Below are 17,468 nucleotides of genomic sequence, written 5' to 3'. Positions count from 1 at the left end.
TTGAAATAAATGTCATAAACAGTTGACACAACACTAAGGAAGGTTGCCGCTTTCGATAACAAAAAGATACAGCAGGAGGCGCCAGTGGTTTCTTCTATTTTCGAAAAGTTCGGTTTCTTTTTGGACAGAGAACATGAGACAATCTTTTGTGGTTTAAAAATGGTCTCGAGACGTGTGAAAACACACACCCTTGCAGGAAATGTGAACTCTCCGGGACGATTTCATTATTTAGACTGCTTTCTTAATTATTTAATAATAATAATAATTAGTACTGTATGCGACTTTGTTTTTTCTTTGCTATTAATGAGATCTTAAGATAATTTTTAATTCAAATATAAAATATGATCTCATTTTTAGAAACAGACGAAAGACTGACACGTGCTTAGTATAACTCTGTTGAAATAGACATTAAATTTACATCCCAACGTCAGAGAAACATACAAGTCAATTTCACACTTTTATATTGTTGTACATTGTAGAAATATACAAGTCTGAAAAAATGAGAAACAAATAAATAATTGTATTTTAATTAACAATTAAAAACAACAATTTCTACGGAAACCGCCATTGGCCATTTTTAACAATAAAAACATAAGTAATGCTTGCTTTATTTTCAGATCTATCTATAAACTATAGTAGACTCATTTTTGCACTTCCGAATAAAACATAAAATACTTCGTTTACAGTAACCTCTGATATTATCAACAACTTTTGTTTTAGCCTCTATTCAACTATTTCTTCACGTATAGCCAGAGTAATTGGGTACCTGAAATGTGAAAGCCTTTTGTAACCTCTCTCCAGTTCTGTTTTTACCTCCCTCCCCCCTCCAAACACGTCCGCCCATTGGTCCTTCACAAAATCGGGGTGTGTATCGCGTTCAACCCAACTAGTCCAAGTTCACCCTTAATGGATTCTTGATAGTGTCTAATGGATATGTTTGCCAGACGGGGTCAGACATGTGCATCTTTCTCAGATACATTGTTTTCCTAGGCTGGATGCAGGGATCCTTCTCGACATCACGCATATAATATGATTGGAGCTGACGGTTGAATGAGGGGGAGGTAGTTTTAAGCTAAGAGCTCTCCTTTCACACCTAAGAGTTTTACTCTGTGTGTACCTCATCGATTCTAGATCAAATACGGGATACAAATAACAGCTCTGCAACTTGTCTAGGCTCTGTTGCGTGCTATAAGTGACAGCCACAAAGTATTTGATGGCCGATCACGCTCTCAATTTTGCCGCCTTTTCACTGTTTGTAAGCGAAGATAATGCCCTAGAGGTAAATAACGCCTAGCTAATTCTTTTCTCCAAACCATGAAATTTGGATAACAATCGTTCGCATCATTTAATGGTTTCCAGCCACCCGACAGCTGTTCAGCTTATCTATAAGGCTTCTAACACTTTCTTTTTAATACCTAATGGATTAGGAAGTGGAGCTGAGGGGGGGGGTTGGGGAGGCAACAATTGCAGAAGTGCTAACGGTAGTTTGAATTGTTGTTTATTCCAGAACTTAATGATCAAATCCGAATAGGTGCTACAGACTTTCATCTAAACACTAAAAGCTTTTTTTTTTTTTTTATCATTCGATCTTCCCTCAAATTAAGGGGTATTATTGCCCCTATGCGTCAAACAACATAAGGATCATTTAAAAACTAATTTATAAAAATTAAAAAAAAATCAAAGAATAAAGATTGATGATATTAAAATAGAGGATTTATGGATCCATCAATAATTTATAGACATATAAAAATATTAAACGTATAGGAAGTTACCAGAGTGGGTATAAGAATATATCTTTTCGGTATCGGAGTTGTCTTGGTTTGAACTACTTAAAAAGTACAAGATCTTCCCAGGAACCCGTATGTTCACCTTTTATTAGTGTTTAAATTTGATTTCGCTGAATTGACAACTGTTTCGAATTATTGGTCCTCATCAGAGGGCAGGCAGAAACCTGATGAGAGTAAAAACTGTCCATTTTAGCAATCGTTGCGTCAGCAACTATCTAACAATGGTTTTTTGGACTGTAGTGTTTGTCTGTCCAATAATAAATAAATATATATATATATATATATATATATATATATATAATAAATAGTAAATCATCATAAATGAACTAACGCATTGTTTGAAGCAGACAAATTTCAATAATCGTTACCTAGATCTGTAAAAGTATATTGTTTAATATTGATGGTTGATTGCAACAATGAAGTAAGCTATCTCTCTTAACAGGATTTTAAATACGTCTGCTAAATTAACCCTACTTTAATTACCATATTTAAACCCAAATATTTTATAATTAAATAGAAACTACACAACTCAAAGAAACTTAAACTTTGGAGAATAATTTAGTATTCTATGATTAAGGGTCGTACAAGAAATTGAAGCACAAAGAGGTATCTCAGTGAAAGAAATATAAAGAGAGACAAACAATACATTACTAATGACTCAGAACGAAGAGGATCTACAAAGTATTAGTTAATAAACTAACAGCTGTGATAAATTCAATGTAAAAAACAAGAGTAAAACAAAAACAATGCGTTTTAAACAATGAAATTAAAATAATTAAATTTTATACCAATATCAACAGATAGAATAAAGCCGTAATAACAAATTAACAATCACCATTGTTGCTTTAAACCATTGTTAAGAACTGAAGTCATTATTTGATTATTTCATTGTTGCGTTAGCAACTATCTAACAATGTTTTCTGAACTACAGTGTCAAATAAATATATTTCTGATTCTAATCCTTTTCAAATTTACATGGATAGTACAATTCATGTCTCTTTCTCTCTGTGTACATTTCGTTCGTCTGCTCAAATATATTTCTGTTTCTAATCCTTTTTAAATTTACAGCAATGGAAAATTAATGTCTTTTGATTAATTTAAACAGGAATTAATGTCTCTTTCTCTGTGTGGACATTTCGTTCGTCTGCTCAAGTATATTTCTGTTTCTAATCCTTTTCAAATTTACAGCAATAGTAAATTTAACGTCTTTTTCTCTCTGTGTACATTTCGTTCGTCTGCTCAAATATATTTCTGATTCTAATCCTTTTCAAATTTATATGGATAGTACAATTCATGTCTCTTTCTCTGTGTGTACATTTCGTTCGTCTGCTCAAGTATATTTCTGTTTCTAATCCTCCTCAAATTTACAGGAATAGTAAACCAATGTCTCTTTCTCTCTGTGTACATTTCGTTCGTCTGCTCAAGTTTATTTCTGCTTCTAATCCTTTTCAAATTTACAGCAATAGTAAATTTAACGTCCTTTTCTCTCTGTGTACATTTAGTTCGTCTACTCAAATATATTTCTGTTTCTAATCCTTTTCAAATTTACAGCAATGGAAAATTAATGTCTTTTGATTAATTTCGACAGGAATTAATGTCTCTTTCTCTGTGTGTACATTTCGTTCGTCTGCTCAAATATCTTATGACAAGCTATTAACAATGCGTTCTTTCTTCGGATATTCTCCGTTCTACAGTTAACAGGGTATGGGTTTGTATTCCGCCAGTGCATGGGGAGATGATTTTCATCACCCGATGTGACACTACACCCTACTTAACGAAGGCCTTAAGTGGACGCAAAAATCACTATGATCCGTGAAGCAGGTTATACGATGTATTGCTAACTATAAACACTTAAACAAAAACAGGATTAAAAAAAAAAAAAAAACAGGAACCCACTGAAACAACCGTTAGCCAGCGTGTGCCATTTTACCCAGCACGCGCCTCTAAACCAAAGCCTCCTCCCCCATTTACACCTAACCGTGTTCCTACATAACTAACTGTACGTCTCTTCATACACCCCATTAGGTGAACAAGCCACGCGGTGTGACGCATGGCTCCCACGTGCCCTGTAATCAAATCATGAACCTGGCAATTAAAGTGACGTTACCGGTGTAAAATTACAGTGTCTGAACCCCACGTGTTGTTCGTATGATGGATCTTGCAAATCCGTGCTTCCATCTTCTAGTTTTGCAGCACGCAAAGCATGGGCTACCGCTAGTGTTTCCTACAAGGGGGGGAACTCTCGTTCCGTCCCCCGCGTTTGTTTCCAATTTTTTCCCACGTCTCAAGGTACGTTTATGAATTCTCATACAGGCCTAGGGGTGGATACTGCAAAGCGGTCGGTTTGTTATCTATCTCGGCAGTTTCTTCATTGCGTGACTACACATCCTCCTATTCTATACGTTTATGAAGGGGTGCAGAACTGTGGTTATCTGAATCCCGACGCTCAGCATGATATGTAAAACTGTTTTCGAGTGGAATGGAAACTACATGTTTCGCATATGATACCCGCTTGGGCTCAATTACAGGCAGGCGTGTCATTGCTGGCTGCCTGTCTTGATCTTGGGTTGCAAGGGAGCGTGGATCTGCTGCACGAGCGTGGAGGAAGAGGAGGCGGAGTGGTGGGTGGAGGTGGTAGGGAGAAACGGAGGTAGAAATAGTAACATGAGAGCTTGTTTATTGATTGCGACCAACAATATTATTAACAAATATTACAAAATTAAATGCTTTGTTGTCTGCCTAAAGCGTTAAACTTTCTGGATTTTATATATTCGTGATTATGGAACTTTAAAGGTGTATTTCAATAGAATCGCTTTTAAAAAATTGCAACAAAAAGGACCAACAATGATGTAAATATTAAAAAAAAAAAAACATTGATTACAACCTAATTTTTTGTTATTAATTTTTTAGTTTTCAGAATTATATTTTAATTTATTATTTTAAGAATTGACGCAGTGATTTTGGTGTTTGAAATTGCTCCGTGAGGCAATTCTTAAAATTACTATTGTTTTACTATTTATGATTATTATTACTATTGGTAAGAAAATTGAAATTATAACAATCATAAAAAGAACGATTCAGAGTAGCATTCTTGTATTGTGACGTCATCACTATCATAACAATTGAACCAAGAGTCATTTATTTTCACCTTACGTACTGTGGAAATCAATCTGATTTTTATGTGACGTAATACTTTTACGTTTCCATGACAACCAAAAGGTTCTATTTGTGCCTACGAAGTGGCATGGAAAAGAACAGTATCAATGTATATTACTATTGTCAAGATTGTCAAGTAGCTAAGTGGTAAGGTGCTTGGTATTACTTCAGAGGCTGCATCCAAGTCTAGATTACACTAAAAATTTCAACTCTGAAAAAAAAATGCATTATTTTAGTGGAAGTAGAAAGTCTAGATTTTTTTTTTTTTGATATTTTTGCGCATGCTCACAACGAATGACACCTTTTTTTGTTTTTCGGTCCAGATGCTCAAAGGAAGGGTGAACCTTTTAGGTGACAACTGATCGCTACGGATTAACCAACTCACTGTTTCTATAAGACGGGAAAAGGGAAGATCTAATTTATCTTGTTGTCCAAATTAAGTGAAACACCCTCGGCAAGATTCGTTACAGTCTTATAAGTAGAAAGAAAGAAAAAAAAAAAAGATAAAAAGAAACAATGGAAGAATCGAAACGGAAAGAAAGAAATGGTGAAAGAAAGCCAAAGGCTTCCCCTCCCAAGCAATCCACTTGAATTCTTCTCCAACAGAGAAGTGATTGACAGAAGACAGAAAGGTATGGAAGTCAAAAACAGCGGGATTTGGGCGGTGACTACCTACCTCATTCAGAATCGTCGGCTTTGCCCCCTCAAGGACGAACCACATTTTACAAGGTTGTAAACAAGAAAATATGGAGGAAGTGCAAAGAACCATCCCGTGCGTTTTTAAGGCTTAATTCTTAGAGTATTGCGAATGCTACAATGGAATAAGGACATTTAAAAAAGTATTTAAATTAATATTTAAATGAACTTTTATTTATTTTTTTTTTAGCTAACGAAATTTCCAAAATTCTGCTCAAGGCATTGTGTGAGTGGTGACCTCATCTTTTCTCGCATGTCCACGAAAGACAAATCAACCCTAAAGGCATCTTAGAGTTGGGGGAGACATCGTTAACGTTCAGAGATCTGGCTACTGGGGTAGGACCAGCAGGTGTACCGTGTTTCTGACTGCATTAAAAACCCTCCAAAGAAAACGATAATGCCAACAGATCCCCAGTTCACGCCCTGACATGTCCATTAAAAGATGAATAGAGTTGACTGCCGGGGAGGTACCTGAGGCAGCCAGAAAGAGCTTTCAGGATTTCTGTTAACATAAAGTTATTTTTAAGCAATCCATGAGTACCAGAGGGAGTGTGTGTTTGGTCGAAATAATGCGTCCATCATTAACCTACACAGATTAAGTCCTGGCCTATAATTACAGTCTACAGACTGTTTAGCCTATAGCTGCGCAGTCCATATTATGCATACTTTACATATTAGCGTATACACCGCGTGAACATGAAGTTATAATTTCAGGCTAACTATATACCACACAGATTCCAAATCCGGAAGTTGTTAATTCTGTATAGGTAACACTTGGGCAATGCTCAATTAAAAGTTTAGGAATTTCGAAACTATGTTCTTTCTAAGTACCTAATATGTCGTACCTAAGGTTGCGCATAACTATAGGCTAATGTGCAGTGAAAGGGTAAAACGTGAGCTATGAACATATCTTATACATTAGCCCATATTTATAGGCTAATTACATGCATGGATTCGAAATACTTTAACTTTTAAATAGGCTAACACGTTGGCTACATAACGTACGTGTTAGGTTATAATGTAGATAGCCTATTAATGCACATACCTTACGCACTAACCAGTCATTACACATATTCTACGTATTAACTTATAACTACACATAATCTGAAACATTAGCCTATAATTGCAGGCTGATATATCACAGAGATTCGAAATTCTTAAACTTTTATTTCTACATAGCCTAAGTATTAGCCTATAATTACACATAACCGGAACATTAGCCTATAATTGCAGGCTGATATATCACACAGATTCGAAATTTTTAATATTTTAATTCTACATAGGCTATGCATTAGCCTTTAATTACACACAGCCTATTGTTGCAGGCCAATTATATACCACAAAGATTCGAAATCTCTAAATGTCCGTTATTTTCCATCTATGCAGAAGCAAGTTTCAAATAGGCAGCCAAATCGAGTGCCAGCAGCCACTGGCAGAAATATATTGCCTTTTTTCCATCATTCTTACTTTCTCTCTTTTATCCTCTTTATGACAGAGGGATTTAAACTTTAGCTTTCGTAATTGGGTGTAACCTTTCTTAGCACGTGGGCACTCTCAGTGCCTAAACGCGAGGTCCTTGACCTTTCCGAACAGGTAAGGTCAAGCAGACCGTCAAGGGTGCCGCACATCCTGAAATATTTTGTGTGACGAAGCCATAGGGGCTTCGCTACGACCCCGCATATAAGTGGTTTCTGATTTCCAAAGAGCAAAGACAGACCACTCGAGCGATTGACCTTAAAGGTCACACCAGAGTGTTCCGAGTAGCAAAAACCTACTTTGTATCGCCTTCGCCAGGTCGGTATATAGAGCGTTTGTCTACCTTTCGTGACAGTGGTCTATATGTTATAAGGGGAAATAAATATTCTTCCCTTATGATGAGAAACGGAGGAAACCTGAAACACATAAGTCAGACATGGTTTGAATGCTAACAGGGATGAGACTCAGCAGAAAGTTTTTTTATTTTATTTATTTTTTTATTTATTATTATTATTTTTTTTTACGACTAGAGCATTCACAGGAATTTTGCTAGACAGACAAATTTATTATATAATTAAGAATAATTATGAAAAATATTGGATTTGATCAGTTTATATTTATTTGCATTATTATATGCTAGCATTAATATTTTTTAGCTGAATTGGAATTTTTCCTGACTGCCAGCACTGATGCAAGTACAATGATGAATAGAACCAATAATTCCGACATGTAAAACGCAGCTGGCTTCTCTCGTCCGGTGGCAAAATAAATGAATTTATCATAGCAATATTTTCATTCTATTGCGTTAGTCGATATTGAAAATAACATTGTCAGATATCGTCTAGTTTGCTACATTACATTGAAATAAAAATAAAATAAAATAAATGCAGATTTTGTTCTATAAAAAAAGATTACGGTATATTTTTGAAGATATTTCAATAATGATTATCGTATATAAATTTGTTTTTATAAATATTTAAATCCTTAAATGGATATTAAAAAGCATAAAATACTAATGTCATTATTTGTAAGCGTTTATTAAATATTTGGATGTTTGCATAGTTAGCAGAGATCTGATTAAATTGGGTCAGTTATTCTTTAAAAAAAAAACGTGGTTGAAAAAGGCTTCCGTAGAACAAATAGACAACAATGAATTAGCAAACATTATTTACTTTTATATTATCAACAATCGATTTCTTTCAACAATGACATGCCGGTGTTCAGCACTGAAATCAACATTTTTTTTTTTTTTGTTAGCCTGCATTTTCATTAAACAATGATTAGAATCACACAGAAAAAATAAATAAATGGAAAACTGAGTTCTTTTATTTCCAATATATAATATATATATTTATTCATATATACAGAAAGCAAACAGTTAAAACTACACCATACACAATTTTCTTCCACAAGTGATAACTTATTTTATTTTATTTTTTTTTAGTAACAATCACTTGTGTATGTCGAGAGTACACATATATTATTGGTAATAACAATAGTTAACGAAAAATGAGAGTTCGTTAAGTACAAAATAAATAGATAGCACTTAGAAACAAACAAAAACAAATAATCAGCAATTTTTTTTTTTTACGATCCAAGTATATAAGTGTCACCAATTCTGTAGTAATTAAAATTTTCGCAGAAAATCAAAACGGTTTCTTAACCAAGCAACATCTTGACTAGGAAGAGTGCATTTCTTTTTTTTTTATATAAAAATAAAGTTTTACGTGCAAGTTGAATTATTTTAGAATTATTGTAATTTTTTATTAGTGTCTATTACGTCAATCTTTATATTTTGGAAATTAGCGCATATAATGATTTTATTTATTTTAATTATTATTAATAATTTTTTTTATTCATTACAAAAAAAATTTAAAGCAGTCACAGGCTAAAAAATAGGCTAATTAAACCTAATATATTATTAAATACCAGAACAATACAGTCGCATGAGAAATAAGCAACTTGGTTGCTATGGAAACCAACACAAATGCATTTCGCTGGGATCTAGCAAGCGATATTGTTGTATTTTTATAGTTTCTGTCAAATAGTATTTTTTATTCATTTCATCTTGTTTGATAGTTTTTTTTACATCGCAAAATAAAAAAAATCTTAAGAATAATGATATATAATATCAAATAATGAAACTTATTAGTAAATAATACTAATCGTCTAGATAATTGTTTTGTGCCCCACCTATTGAGTGCATACATTTCGATGTATTGACTGTACTTTAAGACCAATAAATACCCTGTAATGCGAACATCAACAACTTACCAGGCTTCGAAATAAAGATCAACAAAAACAACAAAAAAAAAGTCTTTTAATCCAGAGAAGTGTAATATTTTACACCAGGGGTGGGAGGGAGCACTTGAATCCCATTAAATATAAAGCGTTGTATAAATTATTTTATTTTATTTGAATTCAATAGTCATTATGGGAATAAACAAATAGATATCTTGTGGTGAATACTCAATTTTATAAGTAGAATTCCTAACACCACTAGGAAACTACGAGTCCAATGATATTGGGGATTCCTATACTTTCCAATAGATAAAATTCACATTAATATTTATTTCTGTATGTATGAATAAAATATTTTTGTTGTCTTTGAATGGCTAAGAAATTATGCCTTTATGTTTCCATGGCAACAAGTTCTGATTGCGTATACCATGCAGGATCAGTGTTTCCTATGCCAGCTGTCTAAATGTAGTCTTATACTTCCACGTTACCATGACGACAGTAGTTGTACACCAGGTAGCAGTTATATTACGTATATTGTCCAATGAAGAAATGGACGATATTAGTTTTAGTGAAATGCAGATTTACCACTTTTGGGGGATTCTGCTAGTCGGGGGGAGGCGCTGATAGAGTGCATCGGTTGTACCCATAGAAGGCTTTCCAACAAACCTATTGACGGTATCTGCGCAATCAGATTCATATAATGTTTCTCCTTTTCCTCTCAATATGCAATATAACGCAAAAGTTAAAGGTGATAGCAATCAATTCCATTCTCTAAATCCAGGTCAACATATTTATATTGTTAGATTAGTGTCTAGAAATGTGATAATCAAAAAGTATTAAGGACAACTTGTGATTGCGTAGGCTATAAAGAATTTTGTTTTGCATACAAGACATGTCTTGGTATGAGAATGTTGCTCACCCAACTCAGTACAATTATAAGCCTGTTACAGCTGTTCGTTGACAAAAATAAACTACAGAGTTCAACACTTGATGTTACGATACGCCTGTGAAGTTTTGATTTATTTTTAACAATATATCAGATATCTTACGTATTTTAATATACGGTAGTAATATTGGGATTTAATCAAGGTTAACTTTAATAATTATTATACCGGATGTAAACTCACGTAATATATTTTATTAGCGTAGAATTTTCGCCTCAGTGTCATGAGCATCTTCAGTACAAGGTATTTTATTACTGAAACAAATGGATGAATCCCGAGGGACAATTTTCAAGCCTTAAAAAAAAAAAGTTAACTGAACATGGTCAATGGAAGATTAAATAAATTTTTGAATATTCATTTGTTTTATTTACACAGTACTTACCAGACGATACCGATTTGTTCAATACGACCCTCTTTCAAAAAAAAAAAAAAAAAAAAAGAAAAAAGAAAAAAAAAATTCAGTATCTACACGTCATTTTTAAAAAATACTTTATACATGGAAAGGCATAAACATAAAGTCAGTATGACAACAAACACGTTATAATCCGCAACAGGTATAGACTAAGATTTGTAGCAGGGAGCCCAAAACCGAGCTCAGCTTTATTTTCTGTAGTCCAACACCGAGTAACAATTAACAAGTCCATTTTTCGTCTATCTTCCCTACAGTTGTGCTGTACAACGTATTGGGATCAAGGAATTTGTTCACGTCATTGGATACGGAGGCTATCTATAGTTGTTTATACCGGGGGGGGGGGACATTAAAACAGATGGACGGGATAAAAACCTGTAAATCCGGGTGACAAGAGGGTATAATACTAATAATTGGAAACTTAAGCAACGTATTGTATTTTGTTTATAATGAAACCTGTGCAGCATTCATGACCGAACATACACTCGTAACCACAGTAATTAGATTTTTTTAATAAGTAAATATTTCGTCCTAAGTATCATAGGACATCTTCAGTACAGTTAATTCAAACAATACTAGAAATCACACACAGTCTGTCCATAGTAGGATACTTTACAGGACAATTTATCTGGCGTGTACGAGGCCCATGCTCCTGTAAATTGTCTTACTATGGACAGACAGTTTATATAAAGAAAGTGCTGAAGCCCTACTTCACAGACCAAATCTAAACCGTAATGACGTTCTTGCTATCCCTAAAGTATGGGAAAGTGTCATATAAAATTATGTAAAATAATTTTATATATGTTATCTGAATTTAATGTAACCTTTTTTTTTTTCAGATATATTTTAATGTAATTCTATAACACGCTACTGCACGCATAGAGGGATTCCATTGTAAGCATGCGCCCTAACTGTATGTGATTCGTAGTATTGTTTGAATTAACTGTACTGACGATGTCCTATGATACTTAGCACCAAATATTTACTTATTAAAAAACTTATTACTGTGGTTACGTGTGTATATTTAGCAACGTATTGTATGTATAAACTCCCTTCCCCATAAACCATATTGGAAAAAAAAAAAAAAAAAGAGTTAAATTTTGCATTGATTTTAACATACCTTAACTACATAAGCCTTGTTCTGTACAACCAGTCGCATTCGCTCAATAAAAATTGACAATAAATCACGTGGTAATAGAATCAGAAGATAATGCGTTCCTCGCAACACATACACACACACGTGTTTAACACTATACAATCCTAGCGCGCGCTGCAATTGTTTAAAAAAGTGTACGTTTCTCACTTCAAAAACAAAAACGTCGCTTGCAGAGAGTGTGCGACGTCATTTTTTTAAAAATAGTCAACTACAGGTTTAAAAAAAAAAAAAAAAAAGTGGTCACAACTTGAGGTGGATGTTGGTGAAATTCTCTCTTGACCCCCGCGGACGCCGACTTGTTTCAACAATTGCGCTCATTCCGGTATCACCTGAAACGAGGACCATCCTCTCGCGTTTAGTCAAAACGGATTCCTACCTATTGTAGCCGCCTGCAAACAACGCTTTGCGAAGCAAACTCTCGTCACACGTTCGGAGAGCCCGAGTGCGTGACGAAGGACGGGGGAGCAGGAGGAGGAGGTGGTGGCGGAGAGACGGGAGGAGGGCTGCAACTGAATTCCGATGTTGTGGAAACGGCCGCGGGACTACAAGGCGCGATGCTGTTGCCGCCGAAGCTTTCACAGCTGCTGTTGGTATTTTCGCTGGCTTCTTTGGCCGACTGTCGATGCTGTGACGGAGTCTGCCTGTGGGACACTCCGCTGACCCCTACGTCCGGACTGATTCCGCTACTTCCAGCATTTACGAGGCTGGACTTATTTCCACTGGATTCCTGAGCCATTCGAATTTGTTGCTGTAGCAATCTGTAAACAATTAAAAACAGATTTCATTGAAAAATGACGTAACAAACTAAACAATGCATCTGAAATTTACTGGATTTATTTACATCATTTAGTGTTTATTGTTTAGATCTAACAATGAGATTTGGCCTATCGTCTGCTCTGATTCATCAGAATTGTTAATTCGTTAGCCTATTTTTTATTTGTTTTGAATATCGTATCTTTCCTACATTATGAATTAAATAAGTAACCATTATAAACTTGTGAAGACATAACCCACACACGTATTCTTCAATTCGTGAGGTGCCTATTGAGAGGGAAAAAAAAAAAAGGTTTTGAAGCCTCTCAACCATATTCCCGATCGTCAGTTTCGTTTATTCTCTATCTTCATCACATTTTCATCCAGATGAAACTGAAATATATTTCAAATATCAGAAATATATGTTCGCTTATACCGCTTCTGTAGAAATCGGTAGCGATGACTCGCTTTGCTTGGAAAAACTAGGGTTAAGGATTTTTCCACTAAAGGTAAGTTAGTTCACAAGAAGAAGGGAGTTTTACACTTTCAGACTTAAACTAACTAAAGAACGGCCGGATTGATAGACATAGACATGGCAAGTCCCTGGGCCAAAGAAATAAGGGATGGCATTTTCATTTTTATACGATAAACAGATATCTAACATTTTGAATTTGTTTAATATTACTTTGGCTATTCGTATAATGAACAAATGCATGTGTTAATATTACAATTTTAGCAATGTTACCAGGTTTCTAAAACAACGCGAACTCAACAATTAACTTACAAAAATGGATCGAATTAACTGTTAAAATGGCAACCGATTTTCTCCATTGTTACTTTCATTGTTAATTTCAGCAGCTAAAAAAGGAATAGAATTAACCGTTAAAATGACACCCGATTTTATCCATTGCTACTTTCATTGCTAATTTCTTTTACTGTTATAGTTACTGTTTAAATTTACTTTACTGTTAACTGGTATCATAGCAACCGATTTTATTCGTTCTTACTTTCATTTTTAAAATGCCAGCCAATTTTATCTGTTGTCACTTTCATGTTAATTTCATCTAAAACAACAATGATCGAATTCACTGTTAAAATGTCAATCGATTGTTACTTTCATTTATTTTAAATTTCATCAACTAAAACAACAATGGTCGAATTAATTGTTAAGATGTCAATTGGTTTTTATCTATTGTTACTTTCATTTATTGTTAATTTCATCAACTAAAGCAACAATTGTCAAATTAACTGTTAAAATGGCAATTGGTTTTATCTACTGTTGCTTTCATTTATTGTTAATTTCATCAACTAAAGCAACAATGGTCAAATTAACTGTTAAAATGGCAATTGGTTTTATCTACTGTTACTTTCATTTATTGTTAATTTCATCAACTAAAGCAACAATGGTCAAATTAACTGTTAAAATGGCAATTGCTTTTATCTATTGTTACTTTCATTTATTGTTAATTTCATCAACTAAAACAACAATGGTCGAATTAATTGTTAAGATGTCAATTGGTTTTTATCTATTGTTACTTTCATTTATTGTTAATTTCATCAACTAAAACAACAATAGTCGAATTAATTGTTAAGATGTCAATTGGTTTTTATCTATTGTTACTTTCATTTATTGTTAATTTCATCAACTAAAACAACAATAGTCGAATTAATTGTTAAAATCTCAATTGGTTTTTATCTATTGTTACTTTCATTTATTTTAAATTTCATTAACTAAAACAACAATGTTCTAATTAACTGTAGGAATTTTACTGTTAAAATTGCTGTTAAAATGTCAATTGATTTTATCTATTGTTACTTCCATTTATTGTTAATTTCATCAGCAATTAACTATTTAGACCAGATAATAAAAGTACTTAAAGATTTTAAGACAATATTTTAAATAATGCCTTTTTTATTATTAAAATACGTTTAATGTAGCACTTGGCAAAGTTTAGCCACCGGAGTATAAATTTCTGTTTTCTTTGTAAGAGAAAGCTTATAAAAAGTTCGTTAATTTAGATGGAGAGAAAAATATTGTTAACTTTTAGCTGTAAACACTAATTTTTCTATACCAGATATTCTAAGTTAAGCCTATTTAATACAGTCTGATCCCCGATGTGCTAATCTCGTCTAGCCAGTGAGAAACATTCTTACAGGGGGTGGAAGAGGAGTCAATAAATTCGTATTTCACCTTTTGTGTGGGATTATTTACTGTGACCTTCGTGTGCCTTGTAGCAAATGAAACACATATAGAGAATGGTCTAGCCGTCTCCGACAGCCAGATCCTCTACAGATATATTACAATGTATTCAAATCACCTGCTCTGCTATGCAACTCGGGAAGATAAACAAACAAAACGGGGACAGCCACGAAGAGTTACACGCAATATTTATATTTGCAGAATATGTTGGCAAAGTGGCAGACTAATAAAGCACCAGCACAGAGAAGGTCGTCTGGTGCTTGTTTCTAAGTAAGGTCGGGACTTAATTCAAAATGGAAATATCCCAATGACAAATACGCGTTTGAGATTTCTAGGAAGAAAATCCAAAAAAAAAAGAAAATAACAAAACAGGCTTATTGGAATGCTCGCCAGGTGGAGCTGTTATGCAAATTATTACCGGGTAACTATTTAGGTGAAATGTTTCTGAGAAAATTCGCCAGGTGGCAGTGCTATGAAGTGTTATTATGCAACTGCGTACTGGGAAACATTACCGAGAAGATCACCAGGTGGGGTTTGAATTAAAATAAGCGTTTATAAAATGATATAAATATCTATTAATTTGGAGCGTTGACTCTGGAAAAAGGTTGAGTGGAAAATGTTAGATTTTAAATTCCCGTTGCTTCCATTTAATTCATCTTAAAAACACACGAACGTAAGCTTAATCCAAGGTATTATGATTACATAAAAAACAAAGTTGACATAAGCAGTGAATCAAAGTATAAGATGATCACCTAATCATGCTTTAAGTCTCACAAGAAGAGGACGGCCTTATGTATGGAATTATATTTTTTTTTCGGTAATTTGCGTGTAACTTTATTAATGCAAGGGAAATCACAGGCGATTAGGGATAAGAAGATTTTCTTTATTATTCTACATAATTAAACAATGTAAAATCTTTGTGGCTTTTATAAAAAAGAGTTTCGATATTTGGAGCTTATAGGTTCATTTGTGTTTTGTAGTAATGGAAAGCCTTGTTTGTATTCTCAAATAACGTTTAAAAAAAAAAACATAATCAGTTTAATGTAGATGGCACTGCTGTTCGAGATGAGAAGGGGGGGGGGGAGGAACTGAGTAGATAACGATTGGTTATGCCTAATGATGGGATGTTTGGCTGCTCTGTAGGCAGCTCACCGACAACATGGAATTGACACTAATTCTCGGTAAGTTCATAAATAAATTCGAGGGATGGTGCAACGTACTCTCTTTCTCCCTCTGTCTGCAAACTTTTAAGTAAGTAATTAATTTTCCTATCGCGAATACACGTAGTATGTACTCACTCAATTCTAGGATAAGAAAACAACTTTAAGTCCAGACGAAAATGTGAAAACTGCCTTAAGATGTAGGAGAGACAGAATACAGAAAAAATACCCACTTTTTTTTTTAAAATCTACATTTTGTTTCTTAGTTAAGGATATTTCTATTATTTTTCTTCGATTCATTTCCGTGAATATCCTCTACGTTCTAAATTAATCAAACAAGTGAGGTTTTATCACAACATTATTATTAGCCTACACCTCTGTTAGGAAAAATAATAACTGGAACTGACCAATATTACAGACACTTCGGAGTAATGAAATGAATATATATTCTGCTTCCTCTAAATAACTTTCTTTTCTTTTTTTTCTTTGGAATCGTTTTTAAAATGCACCTTTTTGTCAAAATCAATGTCAGATTTTTTTTTTATCCTTAGTTCCTCAGGTATCCCTCCAAAATGTTTTTAATTAACAAATATATTATTTTTATTATTACATATGACATCTGGACAGTCCAAAATTTAGCTTTCTGTGGAGTGGCCTTCATCCTATACGAATAGGAATTAATCACAGCTGCCGATGTCCTTTGACATACACCCTCTGTCCAAAAAAGAAACCGAACTTTTCTAAAATAGAAGCAACTAGTGGCGCCACCTGTTATATCTTTTTGTTGTCGAAAGCGGCAACCTTCATTAATGTCGCCTCAACTGTTTACATCTGTTTCATTAGAAGCCGAGTTATAGTGCCAAGAGTGACAGTGTGTTTTGACGAACGGTCGGAAAATGAGTTTCAAACAGAGACTGCGATTGACTTTTGTGTTAAACTAGGTAAAGGTTTTACCGAAACGCATCAAATGCTTCAAAAAGCATACGGTGATGAATGCTCATCCCGTACTCAAGTTTACGAGTGGTTTAAGCGATTTCAAAGTGGTCGTGAGACGCTTGAGGACGACCAAAAGCCGGGCCGTTCAAAAACTAGACTGAGCTAAGTTAACATCCAAAAAGTACGTGATTTCATCAAAGAAAACCCGAAATCCTCCGTGAGATTGATTGAAGATGAATTGAGATTCCAAAGTCAACTGTGTACAACATTTTGACCTAGAGCTTGGGCCATCGTAAATTGTCGAGATTTGTTCGCCACAAGTTGACGACGACCAAAAAAAGTATCGAATTGATTCCTTGAAACGATCGTTACTGGTGAGCAAACGTGGTGTTTTGAGTATAAACCCGAAACAAACTGCCAGAGTGCTGAGTGGAGACCACCAGAAGAGGGGCATCCGAAAAAAGACGCTTGGAGAAGTCAAAAGTAAAGAGAATGCTGATTTGTTTCTACGATTCCAAGGGCATTATCCAAAAAGAATTCGTTCCACCTGGCCA

The 17,468-nt window shown here is 34.2% G+C and overlaps 1 protein-coding gene across 1 annotated transcript in view; it reads right to left on the bottom strand.

The window, feature by feature from the left end:
* Nucleotides 1–11,783: 11,783 nt before the first annotated feature.
* Nucleotides 11,784–17,468, bottom strand: part of LOC150102221 (uncharacterized) — a 69,561-nt gene continuing 63,876 nt past the window's right edge. The window contains exon 2 of the mRNA XM_090399692.1: nt 11,784–12,623. Coding sequence (XP_090255818.1) covers nt 12,287–12,601 — 315 coding nt within the window. The 5' untranslated portion in view covers nt 12,602–12,623 and the 3' untranslated portion in view covers nt 11,784–12,286. The remainder of the gene's footprint in view (nt 12,624–17,468) is intronic.

The sequence above is a fragment of the Typopeltis vanoorti genome, chromosome 10, assembly GCF_054136105.1.
Source record: "Typopeltis vanoorti isolate ZY-2024b chromosome 10, IOZ_Tvanoo_1.0, whole genome shotgun sequence".
Classification (NCBI taxonomy): Eukaryota; Metazoa; Arthropoda; class Arachnida; order Uropygi; family Thelyphonidae; genus Typopeltis; species Typopeltis vanoorti.
This window is presented reverse-complemented; position numbering and strand designations above follow the sequence as displayed.